Below are 21658 nucleotides of genomic sequence, written 5' to 3'. Positions count from 1 at the left end.
CACTGAAAGGTTAATTGTAGCCCCGAAAGAATAACCGGGGCTTCTGGTCTGTGGATGACATTGAACCCCTTATAGAGACACAGGAAGCCTCTCCACTTCTGATGGAGAGGGGTAGCCATGATCGTTAGTTCACTTCCTGGGTTTATCTTTTTATTTCATTTATTTTTTCATGTCGATAATGGGTGGTATTCATTTCAAGGTGTGGATAATTTATTGATTTTTTTTTCGTGTTTTCACTTTTAGATTATTTAGGTGGGGAATATTGTCTTTATCATGAAGTTATACTGTGATCGGTCAAAGGTCAAACGTCTTACCCATTTCCCAAGGTGAATAACATCAACTGGTTTAGTCAGAATGAAAATAGTAAATGAAACTGTGTGCTTTAAAATGTTTTTGTAAGAAGTTGTACATGTTTCTACGTTCTGTTCTGTCTACACTGAGTCTTAAGTACTTATTAGTCTTTTCCCAATTTCTTTGTTTAAATATCATTCTCTTATGTCGGGCCGTTTTCTAACTCCTCCGAGAGTGATTCCAACACTGAAAAAATCGTCTTGCATCGACTCACTATCATTGGGTTTTGAATCGGGGACCCCCTTTGAAGATGCTTCAGATCCTTAGGGACCCCCAGGAACCTCATCCCTCCTTGAGAACAACTTAAGGTGGCACACTACGCTAGTATGCTACTTGCTATTGCTACTTCGTCTGAGTAGAAATGACTTCGGTTACGAACTTTTGTTTTCCAAGTTTCCAAACCTGTATGAATGTTAAACACATTGTTGAGATGTTCTTATGGAAGTCTAGAATAGTGTAACCGAAGTCGTTTCTACTCAAACGAATTCGCAAAAGCAAGTAGCATGCTAGGAAGAAATCCCAAGTGTGCCGCTACCTTTAAATTAACTTGGGTATTTGCATAGTCGTGTTTTTGTGCGCTAAGAAGGTGAATGTACCGTTAGAATCTGTCGACAGAACGGGAGTGATGTGTTGACGCCCATATTACAGATTTGGTGGTGGGTAAAGTGTACACGTTATGGGTTGCAAATGTCTTTGTATGTGCGTGTTTCCTCTACTGACCAAACTTAGCCTTGAAATTGATTCAAATAATAATTTTAGGGTAAGGACTACGACCCGAATCTAGAGATGCCAACTAGAATGGAACCATGACATATTCCTAGCAAGAGGAAAAGGTGCGTGCGGTAGTACAGAGTATTAAGACGACGCTGAATCTTGTCGTTTTAGCTGCGACATGACGTCATATCGTTTATTTCCTTATCACTCAGAATATATATATATATATTACAGTTGATTACAGTTGACATTTTACTGGAAGAGGCCTTCTTTGGCCTATGACTCCAGTGTAGCAGCCTGATTTCTAGTGTGATGTTGGTGCTGGCCGCGTGCAGTGTTAATTTGTGCTCTATATCTATATATTTGTTCTTGTCCCTCCCAGAATTTGTCTAGCCTCGCCTCAAAACTTTTGACTGTGTCTGCATTTACCACCCATTCTGGCAGCTCATTCCAATTAATTATTAATGACTCTGTTATTAAAGGAGTACTTTCTCAGGTCCAACCTTGCTCTTGGCTTAAATATTTTTCGACTATTTCCCCTTGTACTGGACCCCTCTCTAAATTCAAAGAGACCCTCAGTGCAGTTTCTGTCATATAAACCAGTGACGATTTTGTAGGTCTCAATTTGATCTCCCCGGGATCTCCTGTACGCCAAGGTGGGCAAGCTCAACTTCCTCAGCCTCTCTTCGTACGACAACTCCTTGAGAGATGGCAATAATTTAGTTGCTCTCCGCTGTACATTCTCCACAGCCTCCAAATCCTTCACTAGATGGGGACACCAAACCGGGTTGGCGTACTCCAAGTGCGGCCTTACAAGAGCCGTGTACAGAGGCTTGAAAATGTATGGTTCTAAATGTTGAAAGGTCCTGATCAGCCCTACTAACATATTGGCTTTATTGATCTTTTCTGCCAGATGTATGGAGAAGTTTAGTTTGTCATCTATGATCACCCCTATGTCTTTTACATTTCCTGTCTTACTGATGTTGCCGTACATACTATAACCCTTCTCTTCCATTGTGGTCCTCCCTAACCTCATATACTTGCTCTTCTCTGATATATATATATATATATATATATATATATATATATATATATATATATATATGTGTGTGTGTGTGTGTGTGTGTGTGTGTGTGTGTGTGTGTGTGTGTGTGTGTGTGTGTGATCCAGTGATGTGACACTTCATGTAGGAAGTTTCACCACTTTTTGTGTATCGACAGGAGCGAATCCCGACAGAATGAGAGCGAGAGTAAAAACAAGACTTGATGTCCCTTGGCTGGGCTATTGTATGTATGTGCATGCGTGTGTGTGTGTGCACGCGCGTTAGTCTACTGAATCTGTGTTTGCGTGTGAATGTTTTTATGTGGATGTGTGCGCACGCGTTAGTCTGCTGTATGTGTATCTGCCTGTGAATGTGTTGTGTGTGTGTGTTAGTGGGTTTGTGAAAATCGAACAGCAATTCAAGGATTTCTGCTTGGATCCCATTGGCTCACTGCTGCCGGGCTCGGCTTCGGTTTTTGTCGGTTTTTGTCGATTTCCCGCTTTGGCGAATGAATCGAAAGTGGGGGTGGTGGTTGGAGAGGACAAGAAGATGCTCTTGAAAAAAATAGTAACCAATTGATTAAATATATAAATAGACTATATCAATAACAGAAGATGAAATACTAAATACTAAAAATAAATACATAATATGATGATAGTAAAAATGAAAACAAGTTAACAAATTATCAAAGATAAAATAATAGTAATAACGAGCATGATGTATATCGTTTAGGGCAGTGAATGCAATAAAAAAAATCCCTTACTGGCAACTAGGAAATATTTTCTAAAACTGTTGACAACCAGAAACGTAGCCTCTTCCACCCACTAAGAACCATTTGTCGGGGGTGGAGTTCTTTGCCTGCCCCCCACCCCCCATTGGACGAAGAGCGGTTGGCGGTTGACATGATTTTGATAAAAAATTGTGACGAGTCTATTGCTACAGGGTATATGAAAATGGGTTTGTTGTTATTATTATTGCTATTGGAGTAGGATTTTTGTTGTAGCGCTTGTGTGATTAATAATCTATTGGAAAAAAATAATTTTCAACAGCGTGCAATCTTGTCAAAAATTGTGAAACACTTTTTGTCTGAAGTATGACATCACTGGACGTGACTGGTCGTCCATCTCAGGGTGTCTTCTAGCGGTATGATCTGAGTAACAACTTTCCAAATATTCCATATAATTGATTAGTTGATTTATATTTTTTATTGTTATTATTCCCTCGTTTGGATTACACTTAGACGATAACAACTGCATCAAACGCTGCCTGCCGCTTTTTTTAGCGGCAGCTTCCAGTGTTGCCACTTCCTCGGAGTCTTGATCATCTTGAAGCGCGTGGGACGTGCAACCGACTCAGTCATCATCTTGGACACACCTGACGCGAGTCGTTGAGCGCCTTCGTCCATTTTAAAAACAGGTGAGACATTTCTTGTTTGTTTTAGCAAATGTAGTTCATTTGTGTGTGTGTGTGCAAATATTGTCAACTAACAGGTTGCTGTGGTTGCAGTAAAGTTGGAGAAACAAGTTTCTTAATATATATGTATTCTTGTGCAATATTGGTGTCTGAAAAAGGAGAATTGTCGTATTTTAAGTAGTTTTATGTTATTTCTCCTGGTGGTACGCAAAGCGCTGAAGAACTTAATTTACCAACTTTACAACTGTTTGACAAATTATCCGTATAAAGTCTGAGTAACCCCCCATTGGCTGTGTGTGGCATTGCAGCGTGACGCAAACGGGTTAAAATCACGAAAGTTTGTATACATTATTGTAGACCTCAAATGATTCTAGATATGGGGCAATAGACCATGCCTCTCATTTGATCAGTTTATTCATATATTAATTAATCTATCTATTTGTTTATTAATTAAACAATGGTGTGTCCTCATTTTTTTATCCAATTTGAGGAACTAAATTGATGTTATGATCATTTTTAGACATTTAAGATGATATAGCTGGCCCCCCTCCCATCCCCTATGTATTGTGAATCCCCCTCTCCCCCTCCCACCCCAACCACACCCTGAATTTATCGTGACGTCATCCCTGGGGGGGATAGGAGTGCTGGTAAATTGTCGGTGGAGATGGAAGTTTAGCATAACAAGCTTAATAATATCGAGGCGACAGGTAGAAAAATCAACACTATATATCTCTTCTGTCAACGGGTTAAATTGGTTAATTATAACTATTAAAATTCCTTCTGAGTCTGTACAGTAGTGCACGCTGTCGACATGGAGCGGTAGTGACTTTGATCAGAAAAAAGAGATTTGAAGAGGATGACTTTGCATCTCAGAGAGATGCGTGACTGCTCCAATAGAGGCCAGTGACGTCGCTACTCTGTTCACACTAGCGGTTTCAACCGCCGCGGTTTGACCCGCTTTAGTTCAGTGACATTGTAAATCAGTTGAGGCGTTCACACAAAACAGCGCAGATTTTCCTTGACTATACGTTACCGCCACGGTGTCCGCGCGGTTCAAACCGCTAGTGTGAACAAGGCTTTCGTCTGTTGAGTACCCTGCCACCAGGTCGAAGTGTGTGTGTATTCACCTCGGATCTGCTGCAGTCTCTGTCGAGACAGCCAGACACCACCCTACGGCAGTGAGCTCAGAGCTCCTTATTAGCCGATCTCTGGGTAGGTCTGAGACCACTCACACACCACACACCGGGACAGCAAGGTCACAACTCCTTGACTAACGTCCCGTACCTACTCGCTGCTAGGTGAACAGGGGCTACACGTGAAAGGAGACAAACCCAACTTATCTCCGCCCGATCGGGGAATCGAACCCCGGTTCTCTGGCTTGTGAGGCCAGTGCTTTACCAATCCGCCACCGAGCCGGTGTATGTGTGTTCGTGTGTGTGTGTGTGTGTTTGTGTGTGTGTATAAGAACATTGGCTTCTTCCTTTTCCAGGATGAGCGTCGTGTACTACCTCCTCCTGGGCTTCTTGGGTACCTTGGAGGGCGCCTCTGGTCAGAGCGCGTTCCGGCTGCCTCCCATGTTACCTCCTTTGATGCAAACGTACCTCCAAAGGCCGCCGCCTCGTCCTCTATCTCCTCCTCCTCCTCCTCCTCCTCCTCCAGCGTCCTGTGCCAAGTAAGTCATGTAGGGCTCATGCAGGATGACCGCACTAACCCCTGTAAGGCAATACAGCCTGTATGTCTGAATTTGTGTGTGGATCTGTATACTGTACATATATGTGCATGTGTGCGCATATTTGCCTAATTGTAATATTCAGGGAAGAAGTTACAGTCTCTTTTTCTCCAACTGTCGTACCTAGATTTGAATTCGCTTGTGATTTTAGCATGGGCTCTATCATCTTGTGTAAGACTGGAAATTTGTCGTTCTTGAAGGTTCCTGTGCATACGTGTGTGACTTGCTAGTGAACCTCTGTCGCTTCAAAATCACGTGATCACTAACCTTCTTTCCCTCCCTTCTTCGCATTGCAACCGACATGTCCACCTTTCAGCATGTCGTCCACAAGCCACCAAAGCTTAGGATTTATACTTCTTGAAAGATTCCACGCAGCCATGAGAAAGCACGGGCTTAATCCGAAAATCGTCTTAGTGGGGATTTGTTGTTTGATGCTTAAAGTAATTCTCTCGCAAAATCTCACGATTCTGCACGTCGCGCGACATGACGTCACGACGTCATCGCTTGACTCTGCGAAAACACAAACCAAGTTTTTCTGAGGCAGTTCTTTCTCAACCTGGGGACGCGATAAATTACCGCAGGAAAAGGTAGGAATTTTCCAGACTGTATATCTATGGAATTAAAGAAAATTAGTAGAAACGCAGGATTATTAAATTGTTCCCTATTATACATTAAATTCGTTCATTTCATTCATCTAATATATTTATGTTTTATTTCTTGATTGATTAACTTGTCCTTTTTAATTTTTTTCGTGGAAGTAGTATGGAAGGCAGATGTAGAGGGAGTGAACATGAGGAGACGTTCTAGGATGAAGTGATGGGGTGAAGGGGGCTTTGGGGAAGAGGGGAATGTCTGTTGAGGAAGGAAGGGAGAGGACGGAAGACAGAGATGAGTGGAGAATGGTTGTATATGGATGATGTTGTGATTGCATGAGGAAGAATGGGCAGTAGGGGTAGTATGTGTGAGTAAATTTTGACGCACCCCGAAGGGATTTCTCCCCGTCCTCTCCTTATATGCAAGGGGGGACGGAGAGGGGGGGTCGCCGATTAAATGAAGCGGCCTTGCTGTGGATGTGCTGTGTCTTGCTACTCCTTCTGACCCAGGGCGGTGGGCAAGGTGCAGGGATGACCCGTCATCCAGGAGGTGCTCAGATGAGAGGGAGGGTGGGAGGGGGTGTGGAGTGTATTTAGGGATGAAATGGGTGGGAGTGTTTTTATGCCTTTCCCTTTTTGGCTACCTCCCTTGAAAGGGGGAAAAAGCCTTGGTATATGTGTGTATGTAGTATGGAAATATGAGTGTAGAAAATGTGTGAAAAATACTGTTCCAGATGAATTAAAATGTCAGCTTATCGAAATGACGTCACTGAGATTCGTTAACCCCTTCAGCATAACATCCCTCCCTCGGCTGAGTAAAATCGCCTGACAACAAAATTGAATATCCAACGGGTGTCATGTTGATGAAGAGATTAATTAATTAATTTATTTGTATGTTTAAATATTTACTTATTCTTTTATTTACTTCTCTTATATAACCTGTAAGCAGTACACAGTTTGTGAATAGATGTGTACCATTTTTATTTATTTCATCTCATCACCATCGGCTGCTGTACGACACGACGTCATAACGCTCATAGAATATCAAACTCTACTGCACCGCTTGTGACGCAGCGAGTACGAGTATCTCATATAAAACAGAATGTCATGCCATTTCATACCTGCGTTGCATACCTTAATATATGCATCCTGTAAGCATGTTTCACACTAATTTCTGCATCTGAATAAGGATGTTGATTCGCAGAACTGAATACGCGACTTAATTCACATTCAAAAGCTTGTAAATAGTGGTTCTTTCATCAATGTTTTGTACCTGAGAGTCTGAGAAAAGTTGGAACAGTGTATTGGTGAAATAATTCAAAGACGGCAATCCTGAACAAATTAAGGTATTAAAAAGTATATACACGAACCCAGAAACAGATATATTATACTCTCCAAAATTGAAAAAATCACAGTAAAGAAAAATAATGATAAAAATGAACAATTGGGATATCTTTTTCATTCAGTCAGCCGTAACGAGATGGCTGGGCATGTCTAGACCAAGGTATATACCAGGTCTAACCACTTCCGACCGAATTTCGAGGGTGTTGGCGCAGCGGGCCCGTGACGTCACCGGGCTGTTCAAAGTGGGGTTCGCGTGCCCCATCGCTGTTATAGTAGACGCAACGAGAAGTGACCGATAAGGCGGGGTTAGTGAATTCCCCGGTGTTGCCACATCTCCACAGATAACACGGCCTGCATGGCTCGCCCACCCTCTCTCTCTCTCTCTCTCTCTCTCTCTCTATATATATATATATATACATATATATATATACATATATATATATATATATATATATATATATATATATATATATATAACGTAGAAACCACTGTTGGAGTAGAAAAGACTGGAAACGGGGACTCTATATATTTCGATTGCAAACTGCAATCCTCTTCAGTAGATACAAATAAGAGAGGGCGTGCTGTTTAAGATTCTCCGTTTCCAGTTTTTTCTACTCCAACAGTGGTTTCTACGTTATTGACAAATGTGTATTTATCCATGGCGAGAACGTGCGTGTGGATGCAATGCTCTCTGAATGCAGTGTGAGGGCGTGGCCAGAGAAAGATGGAATGGCAAAGTCGCTCTCTCCTGCTCATATGCCATGTCTACGACTCGAGGAAACGAAACCTTTGTATAGAAAACATTGCTTTGATTTTTACCTCACTGGTGGTGTGTGACAAAAATTATAATATATGTGGCAACATTATAAAATTATAAAATAAAATTATGAAATAAAATAGAATAATAGAATAATTATATGTAGCAACACAGGGGGACTCCCCGTGCTCCGCCCTAACGGCCATTTTTCGATGCACCGAGTATAGTTGTAGCTGGTTCGTTGCTTGGATATGTTGCTGCCTCCGCTCCACGCAATTAGCTATATTCTGATAATGAAGATCTATATATATGGAAGTATCGGCGGTACCTGGTTCGAATCCTGCCCAGGGCTGAATTTTTTCAGTATCGCTGCGCTTCGAGTCGTTACTCCAACTCTCGTTGGGGGTGTGTGTGCATGTAAGGTCATAGATCGGACATACGAGCTCTGAGCTCTCTTCCGGGAGGGAAATAGCTGTCGATCACGAGTCCAACACGTGATCCAAAAGACCAAGGTGAATCACACACACACACACACACATGTGAACGTGTACACATATAAGCACACACGACGATATCTCCCCTTCCCGTAAAATACAAGTATATAAATACACACACACACACACACACACACACACACACACACACACACACACACACACACACATACACATACATTTGTGAACGTGTACACATATAAGCACACACGACTATATCTCCCCTTCCCGTAAAATACAAGTATATAAATACACACACACACACACACACACACACACACACACACACACACATGTGAACGTGTACACATATAAGCACACACGACGATATCTCCCCTTCCCGTAAAATACAAGTATATAAATACACACACACACACACACACACACACGCACGCACACACACATACACACACACATGTGAACGTATACACATATAAGCACACACGGAAGCAGCCTGATGACGTCAGAAGCTGCACAGAACGGCTCAAATGGTTAGACTCTGGTATATATATATATATATATATATAGACCTTGGTCTAGACATTACGCCTATCACCACGCAACTTCCTTGTATTCATTCCTGCTTAGAAAATATACGAATATAATTATCATCATTTTCCCAGATTCATTTTTACCAGTTCGACAACCTGACCATGTCTTTCACTCTCCTTCCCCCGACAGTCCATAACAACAACATGCGTTTGTCGAAAATATTCACTCCACCCCTCCCGGCATGACCATAACACCTCAAGTTAATTTATTGAATCCTTTATGTAGCGCAGTTTTGTTCTAAATATTTTTCAGATAAATATGTAAGAAATTAGACAATTTTGTGAAATATATAATTTTAATTTTTCACACGGGTTGAGGATTATCATCCACGTAAGAAATATCTATCAGGATATATGAATATTATAGACACCCCCCGTATGGTGGCGTCTTCCTCTGATTCTCAGCAATGATTGTTCATTACCTGCCCCCTCCCCCACCGCCAACAGATCCCAATGCGCATAATAAGGCTACTCAGCGTCTCCTGGCGTAATTTTCTTTAGGAATATTTCGAGAACAAGATGAAAATCAGTGCAGTGTAGTTGGGAGTAACTGCAATGATAATAATAATCATGGTGATAAAACAATAAGATACTATCAGATATTGTTATCGTTGTACTTGCCATCATTGCTATCTCTGTTAAATTTTTTATTATATTGCTATCTCTGTTAAAAAAAGCGAACGATAAGATAGCTTTTCATATCTACATTGTACCAACCGTCTCGCTGAGCAAGAGGGAGGGAAGGTGTGTGTGTGTGGGGGGTGAGTAATAGACTGAAAAACTGGCTGGCGACAACCTAAATAAAAGTATTTTTTATTTAAATGGTAAGATACAAAATCTAAATCCCCATTATCATGTTGTAAAATCTCATGGTTTTCCTCTTCCTGACTTCAATTTTATTCCACGCTTTTATCGCGACCAATAAAAGATGCCTTATTAACACCCTCCCCTCTGAAGGTGCAGCCTCAAAGGGCTGGCACACGATCCCCGGATCTCATCTAAGACATAAAAACAAATGAGGAAAGATTAGGAAAGAATTATACAAATGTGAAATCACAGTGTATCGATATATTGCAATACGATAGTTTTCTTCTCTTAAGATCCTTAATGGGTTAGGTCGACTGTGGCAGAGGTTCTTGGCTGCGACCCCCTACAAATTACTTCGATAGAGTCGCGACCCACTTCCCCAACAACAACGAATTTCTGACAATCACTATAACGCATTTCCCTGTCTCCGTGTATCTGCTTGCCTGTCTATGTATGCATGTATGTATGTATGTATGCATATAGCCTATGTACGTGCGCACGTATGTATGTATATATGCATGTACGTATGTAAGCTTGTATGGATCTCTCTCTCTCTCTCTCTCTCTCTCTCTCTCTCTCTCTCTCTCTCTCTCTCTCTCTCTCTCTCTCTCTCTCTCACCGTCTTTAAAGGCTGAACAACTTACCATTATCAATGGGAAGTATGGGCTTGCTTCTTGGAGCACAGCGTCTCCTGCCTTGGGGCGATGCTGGAAACCGCAACACGATCGCGACCCCTCAAAATTATTTCGCGACCCCTCTGGGGGTCGTGACCGCCACTTTGAGAACCTCTGGACTATGGCATCGTTTTGATATTTTCATAATTGACCACCTGTCTTAGAGGGGAGATATTTCATCTACCATCGCCGCAATATACAGAGAAAACGGAATAATACTCAAGTATTGCATGAGGGTTTTTTGAAATTAATTAAGATTTGTTATGCTTCCTCGTAGAGGAACGGTTGAGTCACTAGATATTAGGTAAACTTAATAAACTTTCGGCATATTAGAACTTTCATTCATAATAAAAGAGATATAAGTTAAATACAAGAAGGCATCAACACCAATTTATTTGAAAGTTTACGCGTGTAGATTTTACAGGCGCATGCGCGCACGCGCACACCCTATGTCGTCTGAAATTACGATGCTTGTCCAAATATCTCAGGGTGATGACGAGACGGGATGAGGCCATAACCTTGCCCCCTCCTCTCCACACACCTCATTGCCTTTCTGCGCACTCCCTATAGTATCTTGGTTCATGTTCAGCATGAAAACCGGAATTTTAATCTTGAGCAACCTCATAGTGGAGTGACAGCGTCCCGCAATCGTCTCTGGAACGCCGCGCAGACGACATCTTCCGTCGGTTACATCTGCTGTTTGTCCTGTCGACTTCTGCTGCTAGTCAAGGTAAATTAATTTTCTGTGTTCCATCGTTGTGTTCACCACTGAGGTGTGTGATGTATAATTATTTCGGTTTTTGTTCATGTTCGAGTGTAGAAAGATTAATAAAAATGAGGACCATGGGGACATCCGTGATGTCTATAATTCGACTTGTGTAACTGTAGCGTGGTGCTCCATTTTAAATTGTTCAATATTTTTTTTCAATCAGTCCTGAATTAGTTAATATTAAATTAGCTCAGTTGTACACCCAGTGCTTACGTCAAGAAGGCGTTCCTGATGCGTTGTGCAATGCTAAAGTGATTTTGCTTCATAAAAAAGGAGACCAGAAGGACTTCAGTAACTATCGACCGATAAGCTTGCTATCACATTTATATACAGTATTCTCCAAGATCCTTACAAATAGAGTAAGTCAAGTTTTAGATGGAAATCAACCGAGAGAACAGGCAGGCTTTAGGAGCGGATATTCGACTAGACCATTTGCGGGCGATGAACCAACTAATCGAGAAAACGACAGAATACAATATACCTCTCTGTTTAGCTTTTGTAGGTTACGAGAAGGCCTTCGACTCGGTAGAACAAATAACAATACTAAACTCTTTACGCAAGCAGGTTACAAACGAAAAGATCGTAAGAGTTTTAGAAAGGATTTATGCGAAAGGTACCGCTATAATTCGACTACATAAAGATACAAAAAAGATCAAGATCGAGAAAGGAGTACGGCAAGGCGATACAATTTCACCCATAGCTTACTTGAAAGATATTTTCAGAGGATTGAGCTGGGAAAAGAAAGTTTTAAAGATTAATGGCGAATATTTGAACCACCTAAGATTTGCAGATGGCATTATTCTTATTTCAGAAAGAGCAGAAGACTTGCAAGATATGCTGATTGATCTAAACAAGGGAAGTCTCAAAGTAGGTTTAAAAATTATTAAGAGTAAAACCAAAGTAATGATTGAAGAAGTTGAGGAGTATAATTATTTAGGGCAGATGGTGAAAGTGACGAAAGATCATGATAATGAAATAAAAAGACACATTACAATTGGTTGGAAAGTGTTTGGTAAGTATAATAAAAACCTGAGAGGCTCTCTACCTTTATGTTTGAAACGTAAAGTTTACAACCAATACATTCTGCCAGCAATAATCTACAGGTGTGAGACTTGGAAACTAACGAAGGCGATGGAAACAAAGCTAAGGACCGCATAGAGGAGAATGGAGAGATCGATGATAGGAATAACGCTGAGAGACCGAAAGAGAGCAAGTTGGGTGAGAGAGCAGACTAGAGTGAAAGATATTGTGGAGGCGGTAAAAGAGAGGTGGAATTGGGCAAGTAAGTTAGTGCGAACGACTGATGAGCGATGGAGCGAGTGTGTTACTGAGTGGACGCCGCGAGATGGGAAGCGTGGAAGAGGGAGACCAGACAGAAGGTGGAGAGACGAGATTGAGAAGTTTGCAGGATTGATGTGGCAGAGGATAGCGCGGCCTTTGTTCAGCAGTGAACTCAGGATGGCTGATTTGATTGACTGATTGAAATACGATTTGTGCACGGTGTAGTGGACATACGCTTACAATTATTCGAACATAATACGATAAATGGAACGATTTACAATGAAGGTGATGGTAAGAAAGTTTATTTTGAATTTTGCAAAAAATATAGTCCTATGTCAATCCAAGACACTCGCCCCACTCGATTATATAATTACTATACGACAGTTTTACATCTACGACTATTTGTCAACATTAGGCCAAGAACAGAAATTCAGCTCAAGTTCAGCGAAGTTGATTGGGTCAAGGAGAGTATGATAAGCCTTAAACATGCAACACGTGCTAGATTAGGTACATTGACTTTTGCACAATATCTCGTTCCTTTGAGCTCTGTGCCACTGAACAAGCCGACTCGCTTGAGCACGTGCATATACCAAAGTAGCTTGTGCACAACTTCTTTGACACAGGCTTGCAATAATAGGTAGGGGAATACTCGAATGTCACAATGTGTACTAACAGATCAAGCATGCTTGTTGTACACCTTACGTATATTCAATTATACGTAATTTCGGATTACATAAGTAGTAGAGAAGGCGATACCTTATATTGAACCTAAACCATATGTTGTCATTGGATACTATCTTTGGGTAATGATAAATTTTATCATTGACAGAAATGGCAGAAAGCATAATCATAATGATAATACTTTTATCATAAAATTATGCTCTCTGTCATTGTAAATGGTAGAATCAGTGAGAGCCATTACCATAATAGTTCTGTTGCCTGGGATGTACTGACTTATTCACACTTGGTATAAATCATTACTAACTGTAGACTAGTATTTACTTTGTAGCTTATTAGAATGTAGCTGTTTTTGTGACTATATGCTCAATGCTGTGCTTCTAGTGCATTACTAAATATAATTGCTTACAATACTTATTTCTTGCAGTTTGTTGAACAGAAGGTATAATCTTGTCACTCAACTAAGTTGTTTTTCTAGATATACTAGAGAAATTGAATAGAATAAGCTTCTGTAGTCTTGATGTGATTATTTGTAGGTTGATAATTAATTGATGAAGTTTAGCAATAACACCAAGGAATACATGTGTGGATGATTGTTTTGGCCCCAGTGGGTTTTCAAGTTTGGGTGGTTGTATGGTACTGAAGCTAGTCATTATTATATTGCTTTGATTCACTACTTCAGAAGACCTGCAGATTTGAGATATCTAGTGTCCAGTAACATTAATGTACCATCCAGCTGTGAATTGCATAATTATTTTTCTTATTCAAAAACCAAAACATCCTAATATTATATATTGCATACTGTAGGTCTCTTCAAAGACTAAATTTTTTTTATGGTTTCCTACAAGGTGTAACATTGTCACCAATGTTGTTTAAGCTGCAAGTACAATCTTTCCACCCAAAACATGTCAGAGTACTCATACACATATATAACAGTAATATCACAATACCACAACCACAAGATTATTATTGTGATATTATTTCTGTACTCTGAAACTGTTTATAGGTTTTTGAGAAATTACCAATTGACATAGTCCAAAGATTCATAGATTTGTCATTATTTCCTTCCTGAATATGTGTACAATGCTATATCTTAACAATTTTCAGTGCATTCCAAAAGAAGATGGCTCCAAAGGTGATCATTGATACAGATCCTGGTCTGGATGATGCCATTGCAATCTTCATGGCTCTTGAGGCCCATAAACGGGGAGAAATTGAAGTCATTGGTCTCACAACAGTGCATGGCAACTCTGGAATTGAAAATGTAACAAAAAATGCTGTTTTTCTCCTGGAGACTGTAAATATGACTAAGGTAAGTATGTTTTTATTAAATGTCATTCATCATTGAAAAGAATCTGCTTGTTTCCTTCAATTAGAAAGGGAAGGAAACCTTTGCTATATAGATATGTATGCACAATTTTTTTTATCATAATATGTGATGGTTTTGTTTAAATGTAACAAAGGTGATACTTTTCATTTCTAGATTCCAATATACAAAGGTGCTAGTGATTCCTTAGTACAAAAGTGGGTTTTTGAAGAAGAACCCTTCCATGGTCATGATGGCTTTGGAGATTCCAATGTTGTTCCAAACAGCACACCTGTTGATATTGTTCAACCACAACATGCAGTCTTTGCACTTGTGGATATTGTTAATCGTCATCCTAGTAAGTCCAAGTCATTGATTCTCAAGAACATTACAGTATGAGTGCTTTCTTACAGAAAGATGTGTTAGCAATGAGTGAAAAAAAATTGAAAGGGGAAGGTGAGTTTGAGTTTGTGAGTGTGGAAGGTAGGGTGTTATGAATGAAGATATGGTTGAGGAGGGAAAGAGTGTCTTTTGTGTAGTATGAAATGTGTAAGTGTATGATCAAATGGAAGTGTCATCAAGGATAATGTGATTATTTTATTTTTTCTTCTTTCCTTTCCATTCTTTCCTTTTAAGTGGGTGTATGGTTTTATTCAGCCACCCCCTTATCTCTATAAGGAAGAGAAATATATTGCTATGTATGTATAAATGTATTGTCATTTCAAGTGTTAAGCCAGCATGTATAACATTGCAATATTGGTATAATGTAATGTTGATCATGATTTCTTTTATGGCATGAAAATATCATTACATTGGTGGAACAGCATAGTTAATGCTCTGGTAAATACGTACCTTTCAGATGAGATTTACTTAGCTGCTCTAGGACCCCTGACCAACATTGCCTTGGCAATTAAAATGGACCCAAACTTCACATCCAAGTTGGCTGGAATATATGGAATGGGTGGCAACACTACAGGTTTGTCTTGTGCCTCAGAAAAGTGTGTTCAGGAAGAAAGATTGACATGGTCTCTCTTGTTTTTGTTTCCTTAAGTATTCATGAACTTTGAGAAAAGTAAAATACTAAACAGGCTAAAATAGTACTAATTCTAGTAGGACACAAAGATAACATGTTCTTTGTGTCCTGTGTGGCATTTGCTTCCAAGGCACTTGATGTCTGTTGTCAGGCAAAGTCAATGCTGGTACTGTTTTATTGCCAGATAACTTGAGTTTAGGCAAACTAGTACTGATATTTCATATGTTAGGAGTGATTTGTTGGCTGGATTGATATTTAGGGGTGTCTAGTGAAGTCATGATAAAATCTAATGATGTCCCCTTACTCTTTGCTACTTCATTACCTTTTGTCAGATATGAAGTGTCCTTTCGGGGATAACCAGGATTAACTCTTTGCCTTCTAGGTCAGGGGAACATAACGTCATCAGCAGAATTCAATTTCCATTGCGACCCTGAAGCTGCCTATGTTGTCTTGGAGGAAACCCAACAGCAGCTGAAGATTGTTCCTTGGGAAACGTGTATTCATAAAATGAAGTTGCCGTATGTAAGTGGTGTTGCTCATCTTTTCAAGAGTCCCTTTTTCTTTAGCATGAAGTTACCAAATATAAGAACTGTCATCAGTTATCTTCTTGAATGAAGTTTGGGTTTATCAACATTATAAATCAGTATGAGGTAAGTGAGACTTTGTGCATGATAGCATAGCATGGTATATAGGTAGTTAACATCTTTGTTAGTAAAACATTAATCTTAGTTGTTACCTTTTTTATGACAATTTTCCTCTCCTTTTTTCTATAGATATTAATTTTAGGCTGCACCAAATAATTTATCAGTGTTCATTTTTTGGTTGAATTTGTCTTTATGTGGGAAATCTCGATAATGGATAAGTAGGCATGAATTTTAACCTGTACAGCATCAACAGCTTTAATTTAATGAAGCAACATTCATCCAGCTTGAACATCAATGGCATTGATTTAACACCATGATAGTTACCGTAGCAGCTGCCTCCTAACAAACTGGTTTGGATGAGCTGCAAGGTTTCCATACATCCCCAGAAGACATGGCAATTGTATGCAGTCGTTGGATCCTTTTTTGAATCTACTTCTATAAAATTTTGATGAATTATAGGTGTCCTGCTGTAAACTACATAATTCTGCTGTCATGGGTTGACTTAGAGTTCCCCTCCTCACCCTTTTGTAACATAGTAACACTGCAGAGTGCTGGGGTGAGAACTGGCAATACATCGTCTACACATTTTGGCTAAAATTTTGGTGGTTGTAATGCTGTTTCTCCCATGACCTATTTTTTTTTAGTTACATGACATTCATGAGGTATAAATCCAGTAAGGTGGTATACACTGTAACGGGACGGGTGTAACGGTATCGTTACATCGTTTCCATCCAACGTCACTTGTAGACACAAAATGTAACGGGGTCGTCACATCATCACAATAAGGGGTCCACTGCACAATAATTGTACATAATAATTATGGGTATGGCCTACATCTTTCATAACATACATGGAAAGCATGAATGAGAGGGAAAGAATATACTAGGTTACCTTACCCTGTCAACTTGCTTACCATAGGCCTGTGTGTCTCCCCGATCTCTTGCTAGCAGTGGTTACAGATCCAAGATGTATTCAGCTGCGAGTACTTTTTTCATGCTATACCTTCATTCTATGCTATCTGAAGACAAATTATGCATAAACATACATAACATATACCAAGGGCTTTTTCCTCTTCACAAGTGAGGTAGCCAAAGTCAAAGGCATCAATCCACTCCCACCCATTTCATCCCCCACATACCTCCCATTCACCACCCCTCCCTCCTTCTTTTCTTCGTTCTTCCTGGATGATGGGTCATCCTGGTATTTTGCCCACTGCCCTGGGTCAGAAGCAATACAGGAAGACACAGCACGTCCACAGCAAGGCTGCTTCATTTAATCAGCAACTGCCCCACCCCCTTCGTCCCCTTGTGCAGAAAAAGAGAAGACTGGGAGAAGTCCCTTTGGGCTGCATCAAAATATTATTCACACATACTCCCTAAGCCCCCACATCCCCCCACCCACTCCCTTCCATGCATCACAACATCATCCATACAAAACCATTCTCCACTCTCTTCTGTCTTCTCCCTTCCTTCCTCAACAGACATTCCCCTCTTTTCCAACACCTCTTTCACTCCATCCATCCATCTCATTCTTGATTGCCCTCTCATGTTCACTTCCTCCACCTCGGCCTTTCACACTTCTTATAGTAATCTTTCTTCACTCATTCTTTCTATGTATCCAAACCATCCTAAAACTCTTTCATCAACCCTATCTCCCAATTCCTTTTCCACCCCTGCTTTCCTCCTCGTTTCTCACTCAATTCAGCCTAGTAACTCTTGCCATACTTCTCAGACATTTTATCTCAAACAAATTTGAACTCTTTCTTTCTTACATTTCATGTTTCTGCCCCATACAGTGTTGTCAGCACAATCACCCCTTCATACAATCTTCTCTTAGCATCCGTTCCCAAATGTCTATTTCTCATTACACTTTTTAATCCCCCAAGGCTTCTGAAGGATTCTTGCTTCTCTCAGTCTACTGATGCTGTATGGGATAAAGATGAAATTGCCATGTTGCAAGAGTTGTCATTGTAAATAGAATTAAGTTTGTTTTGCAGCAATTGGAAAGATAGTAGTTTTCAGTTCAAGTCACTTGTAGATATTGCAAATTGTAAATGTGCTGAAAGTAATCATCTTTTGTGTAAAGTAAACTGCATAAGTAGTTCATATTGTCTTCCTCTTTTTTATTTTATTTTATTTTATTATTATTATATTTTTTCTTCTTGTTCCTATTCCATTGACCCAGGTCTCCAGTTTGCTGCATTTTAGCAATTTTTCACAGTCTTTCCATGTCTCTAGATAACTTTTCTTAGTAATTACTCTCCATATTTCCCTCTCATATTTTACATTTAGCTGTTCTTGTTGTACAGTATGCATAAAAGATAAATAAGAAAAAAGGTAAAGTAAAATAGATTAATTCACTTTGCTCTTTTTTTTTTTTTTCCAGTCTTTCAGAGAAGAACTGGGAAGAATAAACTCACCTGTCGCTGAGATAATGAACAAAGGCGAACAGATAATGATTTCGAAAAGATCCTATGGGATATACATCACCTGTGATCAGATCACCATGGCCTGGCTATTGCACGACTTAAAAAAAATCGGTAAGGTGTCCAAAATTTATGTACATTTATCTATAATATATGACAATAATACAGGGTTAAGGAATTTTGCAAGAACATTATGAAACCACACATTATCACAGTGGCATGATTCACTTTTTTTTTTTTTTTTTTACCCACATTCATCCAGGTTGTGCCTAAATCTAATATTAATCAAACCAAAAATCTCTACTGCCAGGCTTAAGGGTTTTAATCTTGTTAATGTGTCGTAAAAGGTAACTCAAGAAGATGAAGCAAAAGTAATGTGGATTCTTTATATTTTTCTCCCACAAAATACTGAGGCAGAATTATACTTGACTTCCCCATCTTGGAATGAAGGCCTTTGTTTGTGTTTTAACTATCATTGGTCAGTATTACTTTAAATACATTTACCGTAAATTGTCTTGCTTAAGAATGAATGAGGACCCTTTGGGCCCATAATAATCACCAGCTCATGCAAAAGGCTGGTAATATCTGGATTTGGTTGTAAAGAATGGTGCAGGGAATTTGAATTTAATTTAATTTGTATTTATTTATTTGAATTTATATCTATGGATGCTTGCTGGCCAAGTGGGTTAGTGTTGGTACCTGTGATGGAAATCAAGGTGACAGCAGTTTGAAACTTGCTGCAAGCAAGTTGGGCCTAGGGCATGGTTAATTAAATTTCACACTGCAAAGTCCTCTGTAAGGGGCAGTGTCCTAACCTCCTTATAGATGGGAGTTCAAGACATTAAACCCAATTAATCATCATCATCAAATCAATCTATAGAGATCAGTTCAGTTTTTTAACCTAGTACACCAAAAATTTATTTACCACTGCCCATTACTTGCACATGTAGATGTGCTTAGCACTATAGTATGTTGTATATTTTTCATTATGGTGTAGTATAATAATGACAAACACTAACCCACTGCAATCACTACAAAGAATCTGGTACGGCTGATAGTATGAGCTCTGTGTAATGCACTATTGGGTACTTTAGTACATGTTTTGAAAAAACTGTTTTTTATCCTTTTCAGGATGTGATACTGAGAAACAAGATAAGGAAGACTTTGTAAAGACAACAACAGAGATGTTTGCAACCGTGGAATTACATGTAAGTGTCTTTTCTTCAACTTCAAGTTCTCCACTACAGACTGGAGGGGTTTCAATTGATTTCCACTCTTTTAGTAAAAAATTATTATTATTATTATTATTATTATATGTATATAGTACTCATCAAAAGTGCCTACCCCTTGTGGTGGCATATTTATGACAAAAAGAGGAAGGCATTTTCTGAGGTGAAATTATGTAGATAGAATGTATCTGGCAACCCCCTGCTGTCATGCTGGGCCAACAGAGTGGAACATGAGGGAGAACCCAGCCAGTTGCTCCCACACTGCTGTGGGAAGAGCATTTACAGGTAACCTCTCTTTGGGACCTTCCCTTTTTTCACAATGGTTTTCTTCATTTCCATAGGGTCTGTATTGTTACCATGGCCCCTACAAAGGAATTAACTAAAGAAATAGTTGCCTAATTCAGTTGACTCAAAAAGGTAGGCCATGGAACTAAAGAAATCAATGAAATGTTGAAGGTGGCCAAATCCAAAATCAAGAGATACACAGTGCAATTTTGTGAAGGAGTGCTGGAGATATCATCCCAGTAACTTGGTATAGGGTGTCCTAAGAAGACTTCTTCAGAGATTTTACTTTTGTTAGTGGATATGACTCTAAAGTATGCTTTATGATGTTCAAAATCCTTGAAGAAGTCTTCTTAGGACACCCTATCCTATTGTTTCTGGGATGGTATCTCCAGCCCTCCTTCCCTCCAGGAATTGCCCCATCTATCTCTTGACTTTGAACTTGGCCACCTTCAACATTTGACTGATTTCTTTAGTTCCATGGCCTGCCTTCTCAAGTCCAATGAATTGGGCAATTATATTTTTAGCTAATTCCTTTGTAGGCATGGTAACAATACAGACCCTAGGGAAACGAAGAAAACCAGTGTGAAAAAAGGCAAGGTTTCGAAGAGAGGAGTTACATGCTCTTCCCATAGCAGTGTGGGAGTAACTGGCTGGGGTCTCCCTCATGTTCCACTCTGTTGGCCCAGTGTGACAGTAGGGGGTTGCCAGATACATTCTATATAATTTCACCTCAGAAAATGCCTTCCTATTTTCGTTATAAATATGCCACTGCAAGGGGTAGGTGCTGCATACTTTTGACGAGTACTGTATATATATATTTTTTATTTTGTAGATGAATGAAATGGCTTTATTTTTGTCTGAACAAATTCTATAAAGGATGGCAGCATGTTAATTTTCCCTAATCTTTATTCTTCACTTCATTCAAATATGCCCACAGGGCAAAATGACTCGAGGTCAGATGGTGGTTGATCACACAGGAATGAAGAAGAGAACACCTAACCTCCTCATCCTGGCCGAAGGCAACATGGAACTGTTCAAACAGTATTTGCGTATGGCCTTTGGTGGCCCATTCTAGAAGCTCAGCACTTTTAAAAGGAATGCAATAGGGCTTTATTGGATTAGAAAATGAGATTTGTGTTTCCATGCTTGATTCTGCCAGAATTTCCAATTGGTATGGTTTATATTAAAAGGTCAACAAAAACCCCCAGTGAATTATTAGTCATTACACTATGGGGGGGGTCGCCGATTTAATGAAGCGGCCTTGCTGTGGATGTGCTGTGTCTTGCGACACTGCACAGGGCAGTGGGAAAGGTGCAGGGATGACCCGTTATCCAGAAGGTGCTCAGATAAGAGGGAGGGTGGGAGGGATGTGGAGTGTATTCAGGGATGAAATGGGTGGGAATGATTTTATGCCTTTCCCTTTTTGGCTACCTCCCTTGTAAGGGGGAAAAAGCCTTGGTATATGTATGTATGTACACTATGTTTTCCTATTTGAATATGAATATTGAAGTCATTATATAAATATTGCTTGTTGTAGGC

At 39.8% G+C, this 21658-nt stretch overlaps 2 protein-coding genes across 5 annotated transcripts; one reads left to right on the top strand and one right to left on the bottom strand.

Annotated features, from left to right (window-relative positions):
* Nucleotides 1-1519: 1519 nt before the first annotated feature.
* On the bottom strand, nt 1520-2080 carry LOC143021105 (uncharacterized). The gene has a single exon (XM_076178390.1). The coding sequence runs from the start codon at nt 2078-2080 to the stop codon at nt 1520-1522; it is 561 nt and encodes a 186-aa protein (XP_076034505.1).
* A 1341-nt stretch (nt 2081-3421) lies between these two features.
* LOC143020931 (uncharacterized) lies at nt 3422-21331 on the top strand. Of its 4 annotated transcripts, XM_076177885.1 has the most exons (9): nt 3422-3523; nt 5010-5192; nt 14305-14509; nt 14681-14861; nt 15363-15479; nt 15919-16058; nt 18566-18719; nt 19737-19813; nt 21057-21331. In XM_076177885.1, exons 2-9 carry the CDS (start codon nt 5011-5013, stop codon nt 21192-21194), a joined length of 1194 nt encoding a protein of 397 aa, XP_076034000.1. In that variant the 5' UTR covers nt 3422-3523; nt 5010; the 3' UTR covers nt 21195-21331. The 4 variants fall into 4 exon arrangements, with proteins under 4 accessions (XP_076034000.1, XP_076034001.1, XP_076034003.1 ...); XM_076177886.1 differs by lacking the exons at nt 3422-3523; nt 5010-5192 and adding an exon at nt 10952-11199; XM_076177888.1 differs by lacking the exons at nt 3422-3523; nt 5010-5192 and adding an exon at nt 12961-13026.
* The last annotated feature ends 327 nt before the right edge of the window (nt 21332-21658 follow it).

The sequence above is a fragment of the Oratosquilla oratoria genome, chromosome 41 (assembly GCF_046742065.1).
Source record: "Oratosquilla oratoria isolate Oo_2021 chromosome 41, ASM4674206v1, whole genome shotgun sequence".
NCBI lineage: Eukaryota > Metazoa > Arthropoda > Malacostraca > Stomatopoda > Squillidae > Oratosquilla > Oratosquilla oratoria.
Note: the sequence above shows the minus strand (reverse complement) of the source record. Positions and strands in the feature narration are given on the sequence as shown.